The sequence below is a fragment of the Syngnathus leptorhynchus genome, chromosome 19 (genome assembly GCF_054491065.1).
Source record: "Syngnathus leptorhynchus isolate UIUO chromosome 19, UIUO_Slep, whole genome shotgun sequence".
Lineage (NCBI taxonomy): Eukaryota > Metazoa > Chordata > Actinopteri > Syngnathiformes > Syngnathidae > Syngnathus > Syngnathus leptorhynchus.
In genome coordinates this window covers 4440707-4458192 of record NC_141213.1, presented here as the reverse complement: position 1 = coordinate 4458192, position 17486 = coordinate 4440707, and the positions used below count along the sequence as shown (strand labels likewise).

The window sequence follows — 17486 nt, the reverse complement described above, 5'->3', positions numbered from 1 at the left end:
CTTTGGTTGGCATCCTGTCTGTTCGCCTCACTGTCATCCTGTGGATGCTGCTGCGAGAGAATTGCCATTGGCGCCTCCCTCCTTCTCCTTTCTGCCCTCCTCCCTTCATGTACGTCCTTCCTGCGGATTCTCATTCTTAAAATCCCCAATAACATGTTGTTCGAGGAGAATGTAGTCCGTTCTCCCGACAGACACCCTTTCCCGCCGTGTTCCCTCTTCTCTGGACAAGTCGAATTGATCATCTTGTATCATTTCATGAAATAAAGGATGATCCCCCTCAGTCCGCTCGGAACCCATAGATGGAGACTGGGTTGAGTTGAAGGGCATTTACGAGTCAGGGAGACAAGGGGAGGTACTAGTGGCAGCGACCCGGGACGTCACACCCAACCCAGACGCCCTGACTGCAATAGCACTTTTTTTTTTTTTGTGTGTGTGTGTGTGCGCGTGTACATGCGACCGGGAGTTCAAAGTGTTAGTTGCTCAGTCAGCTGAGGCTGCAAGTGAGGACAGAGACAAAGGCAGTCATCCGCATATAAGAAATATCCCTGAACAATCAGTTAAATGGAACATCATTTGGGAGACCGTTCGCCAGGTGAGAGTTTGGGTACATGACGGTTCCTATTTTTTGTAAATGCCGTGACGCCAAGTGTTCATTTGGATAAAAGCATGCACTTATTCCAATGTTTTGTCTGTGTGTGTGTGTGTGTGTGTGTTACTGCAGGTTGTAAAGTGACCACAGGGGGGCAGACATCAATGTCGCTCCCAGAGCATCGGGGAGATGGGCAGCCACTTAAAGTTGATCCGCAGCAGTTCTTGGCAGCAGACTTCTTATCTGGTATGAAAAAGATTTGATAATAACGGAGAAAATCTCTCGATATTTTGTTGTCCCTCGGAATTATATTTTTGAGAATGTACCGTACGATCAACAATTCATGATGCATTAGCATTGGTTGACTTTTTTTTTTTTTTAATACAATTACTGTTGTTGTTTATTTTGCTTTCCCCTCCCTCTCTTTCATCCGCTCCCTTCTTCCTCCTCTGATGATGGCTACCCTTTCCTGTCAGCCTCCACGGGAGGTTACTCAGACCCTCTAACCAACCCTTTCCAAATAAGACTGATGGGATTATTTTCAGGTTTTCTACACGTGTGTCTTAGAATTGGTTCAAATTTCGAGCATTTTGAGATTTTTGTGTTTCATACAAAAACATGATTTATCTTTTTAACTTACAAATATTGAGCTTTTTTTTTATTATTCATCCACATTTGGAAGAGGCCTGACGTCTCGTTAAGTTTGTCATTTTTTTTAAGCACACAAATGCCAAGGAGATAATTGCCATGTGGTTTGCGATACAGTATAAACAAAGACGCAATGGCAAACATTGTATGCTCGTCTAGGGATGTCATTTGTTCGTCAAGTGGGGAGCTGACAACGTAAAATTAATCTTAGCTGTCGTGATGCAACATGAAACTTCAGATTTGCGTCGTGAACCAGTTGTTTTTTGACTCCTCTAGATGGCGCTCTTTGTTCAACATTGGGCTGACTCTCTTGAATTTCTTCTTTATTATCACAACTGGTTCATGAAGCAAATTTGAAGCTTCATTTTTTTTTCTTCAATACTTAGCAGAGCAAGTACAGCCGTGCATGTTGAGATGCGTGTCGCTGCTGAATGACTGTCGTTTAGCCAAACTATTTCGAATATAAATATATTACATGTGTTTATCATTTAATTTTATTTATCGACTGTTGAATTTGTGACTAATCGCTTTCTTTCCTTTTTCCCTCTATTCCCTTCCTTACCCTACTTTGACATCAATTTGACTTTCATCCTGCTTTTATATTATTTCATTTTTAACATTTCAATTCTTTTTTTTTTTTTCCATCTGCTGCTATTACAAATTCTTTACTTTGCTTCCCCAATCCCTTTTTTTCCTCTCTCTCTACAATCCCTAATGCTTCAGAGGACTAGATCCCGCCTTCATCGCCACACTGACTGCCCATCAACGGTTTCTGCTTCGAAGCACCTATTTCCCACAAACGCTATCCTATCCGTCTTCCTTTCGTCAGCAGTGGGGGAAAGTTGAACGCTCACAAAATTGAACACCACCAAATAATGTGCACAGTCAGGCTTCATTTACTATTGTGAAGGTTTGCATGTGCGAAAACAAACACAAACCGCTGATTCATCAATCCCGAGACAATTTACACCGACTGATTTTGAAAGCGAGGTGCAGGTGAAATGAGACGTAATCGTCTCCAAAAATGAAAAGGCCCTCAAAAATAATATCGATTGAGCTATGCAAATTTGAAACTTTGCGTCACAAGAAGGTGTCATGCAGTCTTGTTTGTCTTGTCCACTAACACTTCAAATTCCATCACGTCAACACATGGAAAAAAAAAAAAATGCTGATATAATGTTCTGGGAAGACTAACTTGTCCTTTCAGCACACACTGTTCCTCCAAATAACAAGTTGTGTTTCTCTGGATGTTTTGGACTCGCAGTCAGTCTGATTTGAAGCAATTATTATTTTTTTATTTTTTTGGGTGGGGGTCTGTGGAGTTCTTGCCTTATTTATTTCCTCTGTCCCCAGCAAAATGTTCTCCTGTCCATATCACTCTCGTCAGCTAAAGGCAGGAGGCCTTGTTGCAAATCAACTTAAGTCTGACACACGGAGACACACACACCAGCCATAATCTTCACGTCTACTTGCATAATCCCAACTAAACTTTACCCGACGCGGTATTTGTCCCCTTTTGAACAAGTCAGCCACAATGAACCCGTTCCCCAAATCGCGGACATATTCTTAAGCGAGCAAACACACACACATGCACAACTATGCTCAAAGGCGTGTCTGAAAGCTTTCAAAGTGATTCAGCGGTGCTGTGAGACTCATCTGTCAACACCCGGTCGGTCGCCAGGCTGTTCTGCACACACGTGTGTGTGTTGGATATAAATATCCCCACTGACTGATTATTTATACTTTCTGTCAACGTGTTTATTTTATGCCTCTCGTGTTGATTACCTTTCCGGAAATTGTTACCGTCGTCGTTCTGGACTTCTTCCTTCCTTTTGGACTCGTTTGATTTCTGACTCAAATAAATTCTGCTTTAATCTGCTGTCATTTGACAATCAGTAATAATGAAGAATGTTCATGGAAATTTCAGGGTTCTTTTGCATAATTCTGTTGCATTTGTCTGTCAGTTATTGAGGACTTTTATTGTCTTAGTCATTCCTTCATGAGTAATTTCTCTTTTTCTTTTTTTAAACACTGTATCGACTCTTCATTATTTTCCAGAAAGCGTATCGCAATTGTTTGGCACTGGAAACTAGAAACAGCCTGGTAGACAAACTACACTAACTGTACGAACTAACATTAATTGCGGTAATAACAATTAATCCCATTTAAAAGCCAGTTTAGGATTTTGGGTGTATTTAATACGGAAAGTCACAAAGCAGCTTGATGGATATCGGGCTTTCCTTTGCTATATTTATCTATATTGATCGGCTGTCCCGATTCCAGTGTTAACCAATCAGGCACCTCAAAAACCTGAACATACGATTGCTCGAAACAGATGAGTTTTGTAGACAAGCACATTCCACTTGTGTGTTAATAAATCGTGAGTGTGCACGAGCAATCCAATTTTGATTCCGTTGGGTATCCAACCCAGATTCTTCCTTTCATACACTTTGTTTGCTCACATATTGTGCTAATAAACTAACCTAACACTTACCTTGGCTTTGGCATTGTTCTTTTTGACCATTCTATCGCTTAACTTTTTCTCTAATGTCAGATTTGACTGAATTACAATGTTTTTTTTTGGGGGGGGGGTTCAGCATATCGTCTGTATAGTTCTAAGTCACTTGAAGTGATTTGATACAAATTGCTGGATGAATCTGTCTTTTAATATGGAGGTTTAATCCCCAAGCTCGGGGGGGGGGGGGGGGGGACTAAAGCCGCCTTTTATGAAGTGGTCTCTCTTTTGACGGAATACTTTTCGTCTGTCACACGCTTGGTATCCGTGGCTTTACAGCGAAAAAGCCTGGCTTTCTTTTTGCTTTTATCTGGTGTCCCAAAAAGGTATACACATTTTAATAGCTTTGAGATGAACACTCAATGCAAAGCTTTAGATGGATTTTGGAGAATGTTTTTATTTTCAGCAAGATGACTACATTTCCATAAAATTCCACACTGAAGGGATCTTAGTCCAAAAATTTGAACATCATTGATTTTTTTTTTTCTACAGGGATGGAACAGTCTTACATCACTTTATTTTGACACTCAAACATTCTCTTGTCACATCATACATTCCTATTTTCCTAATTGTGTATCGATTGACAAGTTCTTTGAATTCACGGAAAAGCTGCTGCTCGAAACACACGCGTCGAAAGGATGCTGTCGTGTCTTTCGCACCTTCCTTCTCGAGGAAAATTGAGTTTTAATTCAAAGAAGTCTACAATATTGTGATGTTTCATTGCCGGAGGCATTATTTTGGCTTTTTAGGAAACGCATTGGGTATGACAAGATCTCATCCCAGCACGCATGATGCTAGAGGCATGTTTCATGCTGTTTGCCAGTTTTGGTTAACTTTATTGTCATAGGCTTGAATTGCATGCAATGGTTCTTGCAAGACCGGATATGCAAGTCAATACTGATCTTAAAATGATTATGAGGACAGGAACATTGCTTTGTCAGCTCAATCAGCTCACAAAATAACAGCGTGGTCAACACCTCGTCAGGCAATCGGTGATTTGACAAGTTCACCTCGAGAAGATCTTAATTAAATGTGCGGTAACGTTGTCACGGTTAACTGACACTGCTTGCAGCAGCTCTATTATTTTTTTTTTTGCAGTATTGTGTCAAATGCCTGGAACCACAGGCAGTTCAACTATGCAGGGTTCATTGTGTCATTTCTTGTCTCGTTAAATGATGTCCGCCCTCTCCAACACACACACACACACACACACACACACACACACACACACACAAACCTGAATAGTGTCGTCACAAATACTTTCATCCATCGCTGCGCTGCTTCCTTGGGTTTAGCGATGGGGTGTGCAATTCCAGTTTAGGTATTAATTAAATATGGCAGTACTGTATATCAAACCCAATGTGCCTCAGCGGGAGCAACTCCCAAAAAAAGGTTGAGCTAAATTTGACCAGATTAGATATAATTAGGCCAAGCTTCGATTTCTTAATCTAGCAGGTAACGATTTAGCTGCGTTCAGACGCTTAGCATCCGAAAAAAATATTGGCGTCATGTCAAATGACCTCATTAAGTATTTTGATGTGGCGTATTCAGTGATTGGTGAATTATTTTGAAAAATATTCCACTTGTCAACCTGTATTACATTCATTTCAAATTTGTGTTTTGGATTGTTGTCATCCAAATCTGTCTGAGATGAAGCATCACAATGTGCCTGTGGTGTGGTGGCAACCCTGACAAGGTCCAAAAGCGAGAGCAGGGTGAGACAGAGGTCAGTTGGAGGACATCCAACTATCCTGCCGGCTTATTGCCGATTATATCGTTGTGGCGAAGCTAAACCACTGGGCACCATCCTGAATCTGGGATGGAAATAGCTTGACTGCTTCCGAGGTTTGCAAGAGTAAGTGTGATCTGCCTTATGGGGACAGTTTTGTTGAGTAGACAGGAGGAATTTAAAGGACCAGTTGTTTTCGAAGTTTGGATTTTAGAAATCAATTATAATCAGTCGGTTATAAAAAAAAATACAAGAGGCTTTTTGTCCTCGCCCCGACGTTTTTTTTTGTTTTTTACAAAATGGTTGAGTGTGATGTCAACAAGTCAGACAGCTCAGCATCCGCCATCTTTCCACTTCAATGATTCCATAGACACATTGCTCACTTTTAACTCACCAAATCATTTTTTTCTTCTCATAAAGACTCTTAGACACGAGACATTCATTTGAAATCTACATAATTAATGATTGACCCCATCCAATAAGCTTCTTGCCTTTTTTTTTTTTCCTGAGGTAAACAATACAATGGCTGCTTTGCGAAGTCTGCATGTGGAAGTGTTTGTGACTTTGGTTGGCATCCTGTCTGTTCGCCTCACTGTCATCCTGTGGATGCTGCTGCGAGAGAATTGCCATTGGCGCCTCCCTCCTTCTCCTTTCTGCCCTCCTCCCTTCATGTACGTCCTTCCTGCGGATTCTCATTCTTAAAATCCCCAATAACATGTTGTTCGAGGAGAATGTAGTCCGTTCTCCCGACAGACACCCTTTCCCGCCGTGTTCCCTCTTCTCTGGACAAGTCGAATTGATCATCTTGTATCATTTCATGAAATAAAGGATGATCCCCCTCAGTCCGCTCGGAACCCATAGATGGAGACTGGGTTGAGTTGAAGGGCATTTACGAGTCAGGGAGACAAGGGGAGGTACTAGTGGCAGCGACCCGGGACGTCACACCCAACCCAGACGCCCTGACTGCAATAGCACTTTTTTTTTTTTTGTGTGTGTGTGTGTGCGCGTGTACATGCGACCGGGAGTTCAAAGTGTTAGTTGCTCAGTCAGCTGAGGCTGCAAGTGAGGACAGAGACAAAGGCAGTCATCCGCATATAAGAAATATCCCTGAACAATCAGTTAAATGGAACATCATTTGGGAGACCGTTCGCCAGGTGAGAGTTTGGGTACATGACGGTTCCTATTTTTTGTAAATGCCGTGACGCCAAGTGTTCATTTGGATAAAAGCATGCACTTATTCCAATGTTTTGTCTGTGTGTGTGTGTGTGTGTGTGTTACTGCAGGTTGTAAAGTGACCACAGGGGGGCAGACATCAATGTCGCTCCCAGAGCATCGGGGAGATGGGCAGCCACTTAAAGTTGATCCGCAGCAGTTCTTGGCAGCAGACTTCTTATCTGGTATGAAAAAGATTTGATAATAACGGAGAAAATCTCTCGATATTTTGTTGTCCCTCGGAATTATATTTTTGAGAATGTACCGTACGATCAACAATTCATGATGCATTAGCATTGGTTGACTTTTTTTTTTTTTTAATACAATTACTGTTGTTGTTTATTTTGCTTTCCCCTCCCTCTCTTTCATCCGCTCCCTTCTTCCTCCTCTGATGATGGCTACCCTTTCCTGTCAGCCTCCACGGGAGGTTACTCAGACCCTCTAACCAACCCTTTCCAAATAAGACTGATGGGATTATTTTCAGGTTTTCTACACGTGTGTCTTAGAATTGGTTCAAATTTCGAGCATTTTGAGATTTTTGTGTTTCATACAAAAACATGATTTATCTTTTTAACTTACAAATATTGAGCTTTTTTTTTATTATTCATCCACATTTGGAAGAGGCCTGACGTCTCGTTAAGTTTGTCATTTTTTTTAAGCACACAAATGCCAAGGAGATAATTGCCATGTGGTTTGCGATACAGTATAAACAAAGACGCAATGGCAAACATTGTATGCTCTGAGGCTGAGTCATGCTTTTCACCATGCCAACCTCTACGTACTCCACTCCGATGTCACCGTTGCTTTGATGAGACTTGGCGTCCCATGGCCCCTGAATCACAGCTCCGGGGCTTCAACACACTTGATGTTTTTGTTCACCATAATATTTCTCTCGAACATCATTTCCTTCAAGCCAGTCTTCCGTCCTTATTATTTGCATTGTTGATTTTTTTTTTTTTTACATTCATAAATTCATAAATAAATCCGATTTTTTTTTCATGTATTTATATTGTTTTATGTTTCTTCTTTTTCAGGTTTCTCCCAGGCTGCAGGCCCAGGTTTGAATATGGAAGTGGGGACTGCGGCTTTTACCCCAGAGAAGCCTCGAGGTATCGCGGATCCCCTGCAACCCTCAACGGGGTCCGAGACCCCAAAAGTGGCGTACAGCCCCATGCTGCCTGAACCGCAAGCTCCTCGCAGCCCGCTGGATCTGACTGCAGGTAACACGTGCAGATCTAACGAGATGAACCTCGTACTACTTATTTATTTCAGATGTATCATAACAAACATGACTGCTGTTGTTTATTCCACTTGGAGGCATTACGCAGATCGGCTGTCTGTCTTCTTTTCGAGAGCTTCTTCCTATCGCACGCACACCGACTCAGATCCGATTTAATCATCGGCCTTGAGGTGGATTCACATGTGGTGCTGTCATATATACAGTGTTGCAGTAGCCTCTAGTACTGCCTGCGTGTGTTTACGTTCTTGGTTATGTATTTATCTTGCATAGGAAAGCTTTCTGCACTAGTTGCTGTCCCGCTGCACTCTTGCATGCTAAATATCAACAAGGTTTATTTCAGGAGTCACTTTACAGGAATAAATGGCAGACTCGCCACTTGAAGAAATCTTCCAACTCGATCACGTTGGCACCTAGCACATGCTTTGCTCACATTTGAAACAGGCGTTTTGTTTTTTTATTTTCTCGGTGGCTCGGAATGGACCGGCCATTCGGGATTCTCCCAGAATTCCCAGTGGCTATCATGCCACCATAGTTGAAAATGCCATATGAATAATGACGGACAAAATTGTTGCTCTGTCTATTGAAATGATTTAACTTGTATTTTATTGTCTATAGCATCGAGATACTTGTACTTTTTTTTTTTTTCCCCAGAGTTGTTCTTCAACCTAACATGTGGGACACGATTTAAGTCCCACTGGACACTTTTCAGCTTGTCCCAATTATAGTGCACAGACAGCAGAATTGTGTAAGCTTCTTTTTGAACTGAGAGCTCTCAAGAGAGTATATATGGAGCTGGACAAGTGCCCCCATTTTTTTATATTAAATGAGTGTGTATTTGTGTCTGTGCACTGGAGTAACTAAGAGTAACTAAAACGAGTTCAACTTCATATTTGTTTTGAAAGAAATGCAAATGGATTTTATCGTGGTTTTAAATTGTTGACGGATTTCCCCAAGACCGAAGCAAAATTATAATTTCATGTCTACCGATCTTTATGTCGCCTGTTGTGATTGTAAACTCGTCGGGTACAACAAAGTTATTTTTCTCCCCAACCTAACGAGCGCAAACCTTAAACTCTTCCCCTCTCCGCCCACAACAAGGTGCCTTAGGTGACTTCTGGCCAGACCCGATTGCCTGCCTATCATCAGACCTCCCTTTCAGCCCCAGCGTCACCTCTGTGATCAGTCGTCATGCTAGTAACAATCTCGCAATGATTTGCAATGACACCCTTCAGACCTCGCCCGGCAGAGAAAACACCGCTTATGCCGGAGGTGACGAAAGGGACGCGGACGAATCGGACAGAAAACACAAGAAAAAGAAGAAAAGGAGACAGAAAGACGAGGGCTCTTCTGAACACTTGGAAAGCAAAGGTCACCTCGAAGCGCACGGAGAAAGCCTTCCCTCAGCGGACTTATTCTACCAAAGGCCCGAACCCAAACGAGATAGCGGGGATGGTGGATGGGAGGAGCAAATTTGGAAAAGCGGAGGGCGAGGTAAGAAGGGCAAAAGCAGGAAGAAGATTCCAGAAGAATGGGAAGTGTCTCCGGAGTCATTTGCCACTTCATCCGCGGGGAAAATCACCCAAGAAGCTATGAAGGATCTTGGAAGTTCACCTCTAGCAAGCATGGAAGTCTCCTTTGCTGACATAAATACCAGCCAGACTCCCTGGAAAGAAGAGATCTTCCCAGAAGAAGGCCTCATGCCATCGTCACTCTCCCATGAAGTATTAGTTCCTGCACCGGTTTCCATAGGTCCGCTGGTCTTGAACAGCGAGCTGAAAGCTACAGCGGCTCCGTTCACGATGCCCTCCTCTACCGACGCTGGGCCAGTTGACCCCTTCCCCGTGGCGGCGAGTCCCGGTGATCCATTCGAAATGCTGATTGATACCGAAAACGTCAGCTCGAGCGACATGGTCGATAGCGGGATGTTTGACACGAGTTCCTTCCAAGAGCCTGTGAAGCAAACCATCCCCGAGGTCGACACTTCACCTTTCAGCCCTTCATCCCAGCCGGGCTCCGCCCTTTCTGCAAACGGCGAGGTGTTTGCATCGGCCCCGCCCCTTTCACCATCAGACGCCTCGTGGCTCCTGAACGACTCTCACGCTAGCAGCAAGAGTGAGCCGTTTGATTTCGGCGAGGTGAGCACTTTGGGCTTGGTTTTCGACACCCCTTCCCCGGCCCCACTCCGCTCCCCCAAAACCACAGCCCAGGAAGCCCAAACCAAAGAACCGAAAAAGGAGCAGTCAGACAAGAAGCAATCCAAGAAGTCTCGCTCTTCGTCTTCGTCCTCTGTGAAGAGTCCCACCGGCTCAGAGGCAAAGAAATTACCTCCGCAGGACTCTCCAAGTGTTAGCCCCTCTTCCTCCCCATCGATGGTCTCGCTCGGAACGCCAACGTCTGGCCTTAACCCCGCAGCAAAGCCCTTCTTTCCCAGCTTTGCCGATACCTTGGAACAACCCAGTGCGGTTTCCCCCATCATCGAAGGTTGGTTGTGGATGAAATAGCAGTTGATGATAGACTACAATGTCCAGATTAGTTTTTAGCATGATGTGTGATGTTGCTATTTAGTATGCAATGTTAGGTTTGAATTGTCTCTTGCATGAGGATCACTCAAATTACGGTAAAGGGTTTTTTTTTTTTTGTGTGTTCCTGTGTGACTAATGACCTTAAAAGTGGATCGCATCACTTGAGATTTTCTTCAATCTTTATGATAATGCATTGCGCAATATTAACCATGTTTCATGACAGGTATGATGATGCTACTAACCGGTCAGGCACATTTTCTCCTCAGTGAATCTTCTCTGTCATTTCCAAATCCAAAGCTTTTTTGTGCACTGGTGTTCTATTAATACAAGTCATTTTTTTTGGTGTAATGTTTTCATTGCATCAATGGTTTGAATGTGACTTTTTCCTTCCTGTGTGTCTATTAACTTTCTTGTCTTTTCTCTAGCAGCCTGTCTTTTTGCACCTCTTCTAGAAATGAATCATGATTGGAGTGATTAACTTTGTTTTGAAATAGTTACTTATTTATTTATCTTTTTTTTTTATGAAATGTCAATTCTTCAATTATTTGTGTCTTTTATTTTTTTTTCCATGCGCTGTGACCGCTGACTCGGACACTTTGCGGCTATAGGTGAGTCTCCCTTTATTTATTTTTTATTTAAAAAAAAAAAAAAAAGAATATAGTTGTGCCTTTTCGCAGAGTGGTTTTGCGTGCCAGAATGATTTATGAAGATGCAAGGCAATTTCCTTGTCGTTTCCTCCCGTTGGAGATGATAATAAGGACAAAAAAGAGCTTAAGTTTAACACGGAAGCAGCACTGCTGAAAGTGATTATACGGCTTGCTCGAGACGGAGGCCAAAACTTGCAGCTTTATTACACTCAAAATTACTCAGCCAGCTTGCTGACCAAATATTTTAGATTTTATCAATTATTTTTGTGGTGCTGTGTCATAAGGTGGAAAGGTAAGTTCAAGGGATTCTCCAAAACGTAGTAATTGCTTCCATTCCCCTTTATTTCACGATGTCAGAGTATAGCTTTTGTCAATATAAAAAGATAAGCGACGCTTTCATAAATAGGATAACGGCACTTGAGTCCGACTGCCACGACCAAAGAGAGAACATTAAAACAGACGTCGTCCGAAGCAGAAAATTCGCCAGCCGACAAAGCGGAAGATAAAGAGATTAATGGAAGCCTCGGCAAAAAGATGCAAGTCAAAATCTATGTGAACTGCTGTCAAATGATGCCGATCATTTGTGTAGTTTCTGGACAGATTTGCCTTTCATGCCTCACTTGCAAAAATTGTAGCCCACAAATGGATGTGTCATTTTGTGCTTGTGTCACTTTAACGTGAAAAACAGAACTTCACTCGTCGTGAAATCATTTTTTGGGCTCCGGTTATTTGCGGCTTTGCAAAACGAACTGTGTTCGAGTTCAAGTGTTGCAGAACGGCAAATTGTCTTTTTCAAATTCATTCTAATCGACGGGGCATGAATTCCCTTTGGTGGAGAAGCAAGTGGTGCCAGCTGTTTTGAAGACATAAAATCGTTATTGTTGCTGTAGGAACAGAAAAGGGCATTGCGTTATTGATCTCTTGCTCATACGCTTTCATTACGTGCAAGATTGTCGGGGGAAAAAAAAAAAAATCTACCAGCATCACTTAAATATTGTCTTGATGATTTTCATATCAAACGCTGCTGTTTTATGAGGGCAACATTGCTGAACCTTGCCAATTGTTGTTTAAAAAAAAAAAATGCAATTAAGAAATATTGTACTGCAGCAGTATCCATATTTGCTTTGGATTTGTGATGTTTGCTCAAACAGCAGCAGACCTTCTCCATGTCATGCCTTAATTACACAATGCAAACAAAACACAATGAGATGTGCTGTGGTGTATTTCCATCAGAAAGTGGAACATGTCATTGGAAGAAAAAAAAAAAAAAGCTGTACACTGAGCCCAAACGTTTGCTGTGTGTGTGTCTAAATATGAAATATTTTTTTTTTAATGGTCTGACACCCTTGAGGCACGCCAGATGGATTGATGCTCATTGCACAAACTGCTGCAGTGACACAGCATTTTCAGGGGGAAAAAAAAACAACATATCAATCAATGTCGATTGTTGAATATATCATCAAAGCAGTCATTCAGTTAGCACCCCTACCCTCCCGTCCCCTCCCCAGTCTTCTGGAATTTTCCGACTATCCAAGCATCACCACCAGACATGGCTGGAACAGGCACACAGATGAGGAATTGGTCACCATAGCAACAGGAGGCAGTTGCGTTGGCAGCTAATGGGAAGAGGGTCCATTGCGGGAACAATAGATGTTTTTTCCAAGAAGGGGGTTGTTGTGACTAGGCTGAGAAGAAAATGAGATGGGCCTATAAATAGACATCACTTACGACTGTCTGTCGACATCATGCGTATCTGTGACAGCCCCACGCTGTTAATGGTGTTTTCTTTCACACCTGTTATCTTTGCGTCTTTATATCGCTGCCTTTTAGAGACGTGTCAAGGCAGGAATTACTCCTGAATTTTTAGATAAGCATTTTATTTTGAGTTTTTTTTTTTTTTTATTAATATTTCTTATTATTTTTTATTAATTCTGCAGCTATATTGTAACATTCATTTTTTTTGAATGAAAAAAAGGCAACGGTGGAATTGCCTTTTGTATTTTTTTACTCGGACTGAATGAAGCCATCGTTTGTTTTTGTCTTCTCACCATGACACCTCAAAGTCAGTTTTGCAAACAAACAAAGCGAAAGCGGATTAATCGGCCGGAATAGTTGACACACAGATGCAGTGACAGTACACCAGCTGCCTATCTGCCTGCACCTCAGGACCTGTCTGGCCGCAGCTGCCCATCTGTCCGTCTTTCATTTTTCTCTGGACTGATGGACTGATATTTCTTGAGATTATGATATTTTTGCTTTTTTTTTTTTAATTAGGAGCATTTTTCAGACTCTTTCAGAAACTTTTGAAAATCTGTTCAGTTGAAATTGATTTTTATTTTATTTTTTAATTATGGCTTTTTACTTGGTAGTAAATATTTCAATTCTTTAGTTTTTTTTTTTTTTCATAGTCTCATTTGTTTTGCTAATTATATACGCGTAAACATGGTTGTAGTGCCGTTAGGGGCAATGGAGTAATTCTCCGCAATGTGACCAGATTCATTGTGACAGATAACAAGGTCTCTTTACCAGAGGCTTCCTCTCCATCCCCCTCTGGTTTGTCGCTGTTCTTGTCCTACCCTCTTGTAATGCGTAGACAGACTGCAGACATGCCCTATGTCTTGCACAAACTCAGTCCACCATGGACCCTTCCTGTTATGATACATGGAAGAAAAATATCCAGCCCATACTTATCCTTTAACATGGAGGAGGGGGGCTATCTATTTTTTGGATGTGTTGGAATTGGCTGCACAAAGCTTACAAGGTGGTTTTGAATGAAAGCGGCCCTTTCAAAGGCTCTTTTGCCGTCCTTTCTCCATCCCGCTGAAGGAAAATTTCAAGGGCACAGCTCTGTGTGCATGTGTCATGGTGAGAAAGACGTGAAGGGAAAGTGAAAACTGGAAAGGGATGGAGCTTTACCCCCTTCGACACGAGGGGCGGGATTTGGGAGTTGCGAGTAACCAGTTGGCATTCACAACTGGGTCACATGACGAGCACAGCAAGTGGTGTGAAGCTGTGAGGGAGAGAGAAAGCGAGAAGCAGCGAGAGAGAGAGAGAGAGAAGTGCTTCTTTTGCGACGGCATCACTTTCTCTTTGAGATCAAGGACTTGACACAAATGAACGGCATACCTCGGTGACTGAGGAGAAGGATCTACGAGGAAAAAAGTGAAGATCAACATTTAAACTCCCGAGGCTCAGGATAACCTGCTAAGGAGAGAAACTAGAGGAATTTAAGAAACGGGAGACAGCATGTCGTCTCTCTCAGATCAGAAGACCGGCTCTCCCTTCAAGGAGTACAGCGAGCTCTGCAAAGGGGCATCCCTGTCGCCAACAGGACCGACTCAGAGTTGGGATTGGCAGCATCACTCGGGTATGGACCCGCCAAGAGGCATAGGAGTAGCTTGTGGACCTCTGGCACCTACTGGACTCAGTGACGAAGAAAAGCTGCGTTTCTTTGAGCAGACAGAAAAGACCAGCATAGACGTTGAAGTGAAGGCACCATGCGGCGGGGTTGGAACCATGCCTGGAAGCACCTCTTTGGGTAACGCTTCATTAGGCAGTGCAGGAGAAAGCCCCGAGAGCCCCCGGTCCTTTTCCCCATTTGCATCCCCAGCGTCCCCTGGCAGTCTACCCCGTACCCCCGCCCTGCAATGCGATGCTAGCAGTCGAGTCCCTTTACCAGCAGTTCCTCAATCTCCAGCCGCTCGCATGGAGATTCTAACGCCCACCGCAACAATGGGAGTCCCCTCAATTGTGGCGTCTACTCTCGGCGGATACTCTCCCTCTGAATCATCAAAAAACTCCAGTCTCGCCGAGTCCAGCCCAAAGGTCGCCATGCCCCAGGTGCCTCCGAACTATTGCACCATAGGTGTGATCAGCGAGGACTACTTAACGAAACCCGATGAGGATATAGTCGGAGCCGGAGAGAGCTTCGAGGACCAACTGTTATCCGCGGGCTCTTCGGGGGAAAGTAGCGAGGAGGAAGAACCTGAAGAGGGCGAGGAGGATTTAGAGCCTTGTTTCATGGGGAGAGCTCAACAGCAGAGGAAGGCCATGCGCCGCGCAATGTCTGACTGTTCCCACCTGTCAGTGCCCACCAGCCTTGAGCTCGCAGATAAATACCCCGGTGGTGAACTTGCAGGATCGGACCAGTTCGTATCATTAGCGAGTGGGCCACGTCGTCCTCAGCCTTACATGCAACGCTCAATGACAGTTGCGGAAGATCAGCAGCCCGTCACACCACCGACACTCTCAGCAGCCGGGACCACACAAATCGACTTAAGGCAAACCCCACCTGAACCTCGCTTGTGTCTCTCCCCTTTCGGACCACAGAGAGACAGCAATGTGACCCTCTCTATAACCCCTGAAGAACCCTTGGAAGGTTTTAAGATGGAAAAAGAACACAGAAGCATGGTTCTTCCAGTGCCCCCGACCCCTAAAGTTTTCAGTGGCATGGACTTGACTTCAACCTTCTCAGTTGGCTCAGACGGTTTCGGTAAACTGGTTGAGACTGAACCCGATGCTGAGCTTATTTCTGATTCAAAAGTGGGTAACAAACCAACTGTGGAACCTGATGTTCATCTCGTTGTAAGTTCCTCTAACAAGTTTGGCGTGAACTGGACTAACCCCATCATCAAATTTGATGGTAGGTGGAGGTCCAGTTTATTATTATTATTTCTTCCCTAAAATGCTTGTGCACCTTTTAAATTGTTAAAATATTTTTAATTAAAAACTATTTGTAGGTCAGAGCTCATTGAAAACCATCTCAGATTTTTTTGGGGTTTTTTTCCGCTTCAATTTGAGCTGGCATTCATACTTGACCTACTCTTCGCTCACATCTTCTCATGAAATACGTGTCCTCAAAATGACCCATTCACGGACATCCAATTCACCCTCCAAAGCACATTGTGTCAGTGATTGATGCTTCCAATTGAAAGCATGCTGAATTAATCATGAACCGCTCGCAGAAAGGTTCAAGGTGAATGTTTTGTTTGTTGGCATTTTGTTATTTCGTTACCTTCCATTGAATGTCGGGTCGCCATTTCAGAGCCAGAGCAGGATTGTCGACTGTAGTTTGCTCAACCCAGCGTGAGGTCACATGACCTGAGGTTGGGTGATGCACATGTTACATGGAGTGAGTCAACATAACAGAAATATCTGCTTTATCTATGTCGTGCTGCATCTGCTGAATATATTAAGGCAGTTTCGCTGTCCTCATTCATAATATTTTTTGTAAAGATGTATTTTAGAGAATCACAGATCTTAAAATGTGATTTTTTTTTCGCCCCCGTTAATGTAGACAATGTTGGCAAGTCGGACAAGAAGGAGGAGCAGCCCAAGGTGGACCTCATAGATGCAGCTGAGCAGAAGAGCGTAAAGGTTGACTTTTCAACGAGTGAGACGGCAGACAAGTTGGAGAAAGATTTAGGGACAGACAAACAAAAACAATCTGATTTGTGGAAAGAGCACGAGAATGTTCAACAGAAGGAAAAAGTGGCGGAAAAGCTTACAGAAGAAAAAGATCTTCCTGCGAAAGAGAAAACTACTGTGAAAGTTACCGAGGAAAAAGATTCTGAAAAAGTTGAGAAAGAGGCAGTGAAAGTGAAAGAGGAGTCTGAAAAAGTGAAGAAGCTACCAGAGAAAGCTGAAGAAAAACCAGAAAAACCAAAAGAGCCAGAGAAAGTAGAATTAGTCCAACAGAAAATGGAAAAAGCGGAGAAAGCAAACAAACCCGATGCACCCGCAGACAAACTGGTAAAGACAGAAACATTTGACAGGGCAGAAAAAGACCAAAAGATGGCCACGACTGACCAAGTCGAGAAAAAAGCAGAGCTTCTGGTCAAAAGTGTCGAGAACAAAACCAGCGAGAAGGCGGGAATGACAGAGGTGAAGGACAGCAAAGAGCAACACGTCGGATCCAAAGTGGAAAAAAGCCCCGAGCATCCGCCGACACCTGTCAAATTTGACGCCTCTCCTGACAAGAAGACCGGCGTGGCAGCTGATGTAGAAGAAGCCACAAAAGCTTCCACTCCCACTCACAAAACCCAGAAAGAGGATGAAGTTGAGAAACTCTCGGAGAAGGCAGCAAAGCAGATCAGCGGAAAGGAGGAGAAGCAGGAGAAAATACAGAGTGACAAAAAAGCGCTGGAGAAAAAGGATGACAAGAAGGAGAAGGCTGTGAAGGCAGATGGAGGAGGAGAGAAGGCCAAAAAAGTCAAATCTCCCACCAATGGGACACCCAGCAAAGATTTGCCCAGTGCAGACAAGAAGACCAAGGTAAGAATTAATGAAGATTATTTTTCTGACTATATTTTGTCAGTAGCGCACAATAACTTTGCCAACAAAGCACAAATTCAACCTGGATTTTCATTTCCTCATGGAGGTGAT

General features: G+C 43.2%; 1 protein-coding gene across 5 annotated transcripts in view; it reads left to right on the top strand.

Annotated features, from left to right (window-relative positions):
- The window catches only part of LOC147041741 (uncharacterized), a 41363-nt gene that overhangs the window by 14945 nt on the left and 8932 nt on the right, over window positions 1-17486 (top strand). For all 5 annotated transcript variants that reach the window (XM_085938606.1, XM_085938605.1, XM_085938602.1 and 2 more), the window contains 5 exons: window positions 722-835; window positions 6765-6878; window positions 7728-7913; window positions 9032-10414; window positions 16399-17375. In XM_085938606.1, the coding sequence (XP_085794732.1) occupies window positions 722-835; window positions 6765-6878; window positions 7728-7913; window positions 9032-10414; window positions 16399-17375 (2774 nt within the window). The remainder of the gene's footprint in view (window positions 1-721; window positions 836-6764; window positions 6879-7727; window positions 7914-9031; window positions 10415-16398; window positions 17376-17486) is intronic.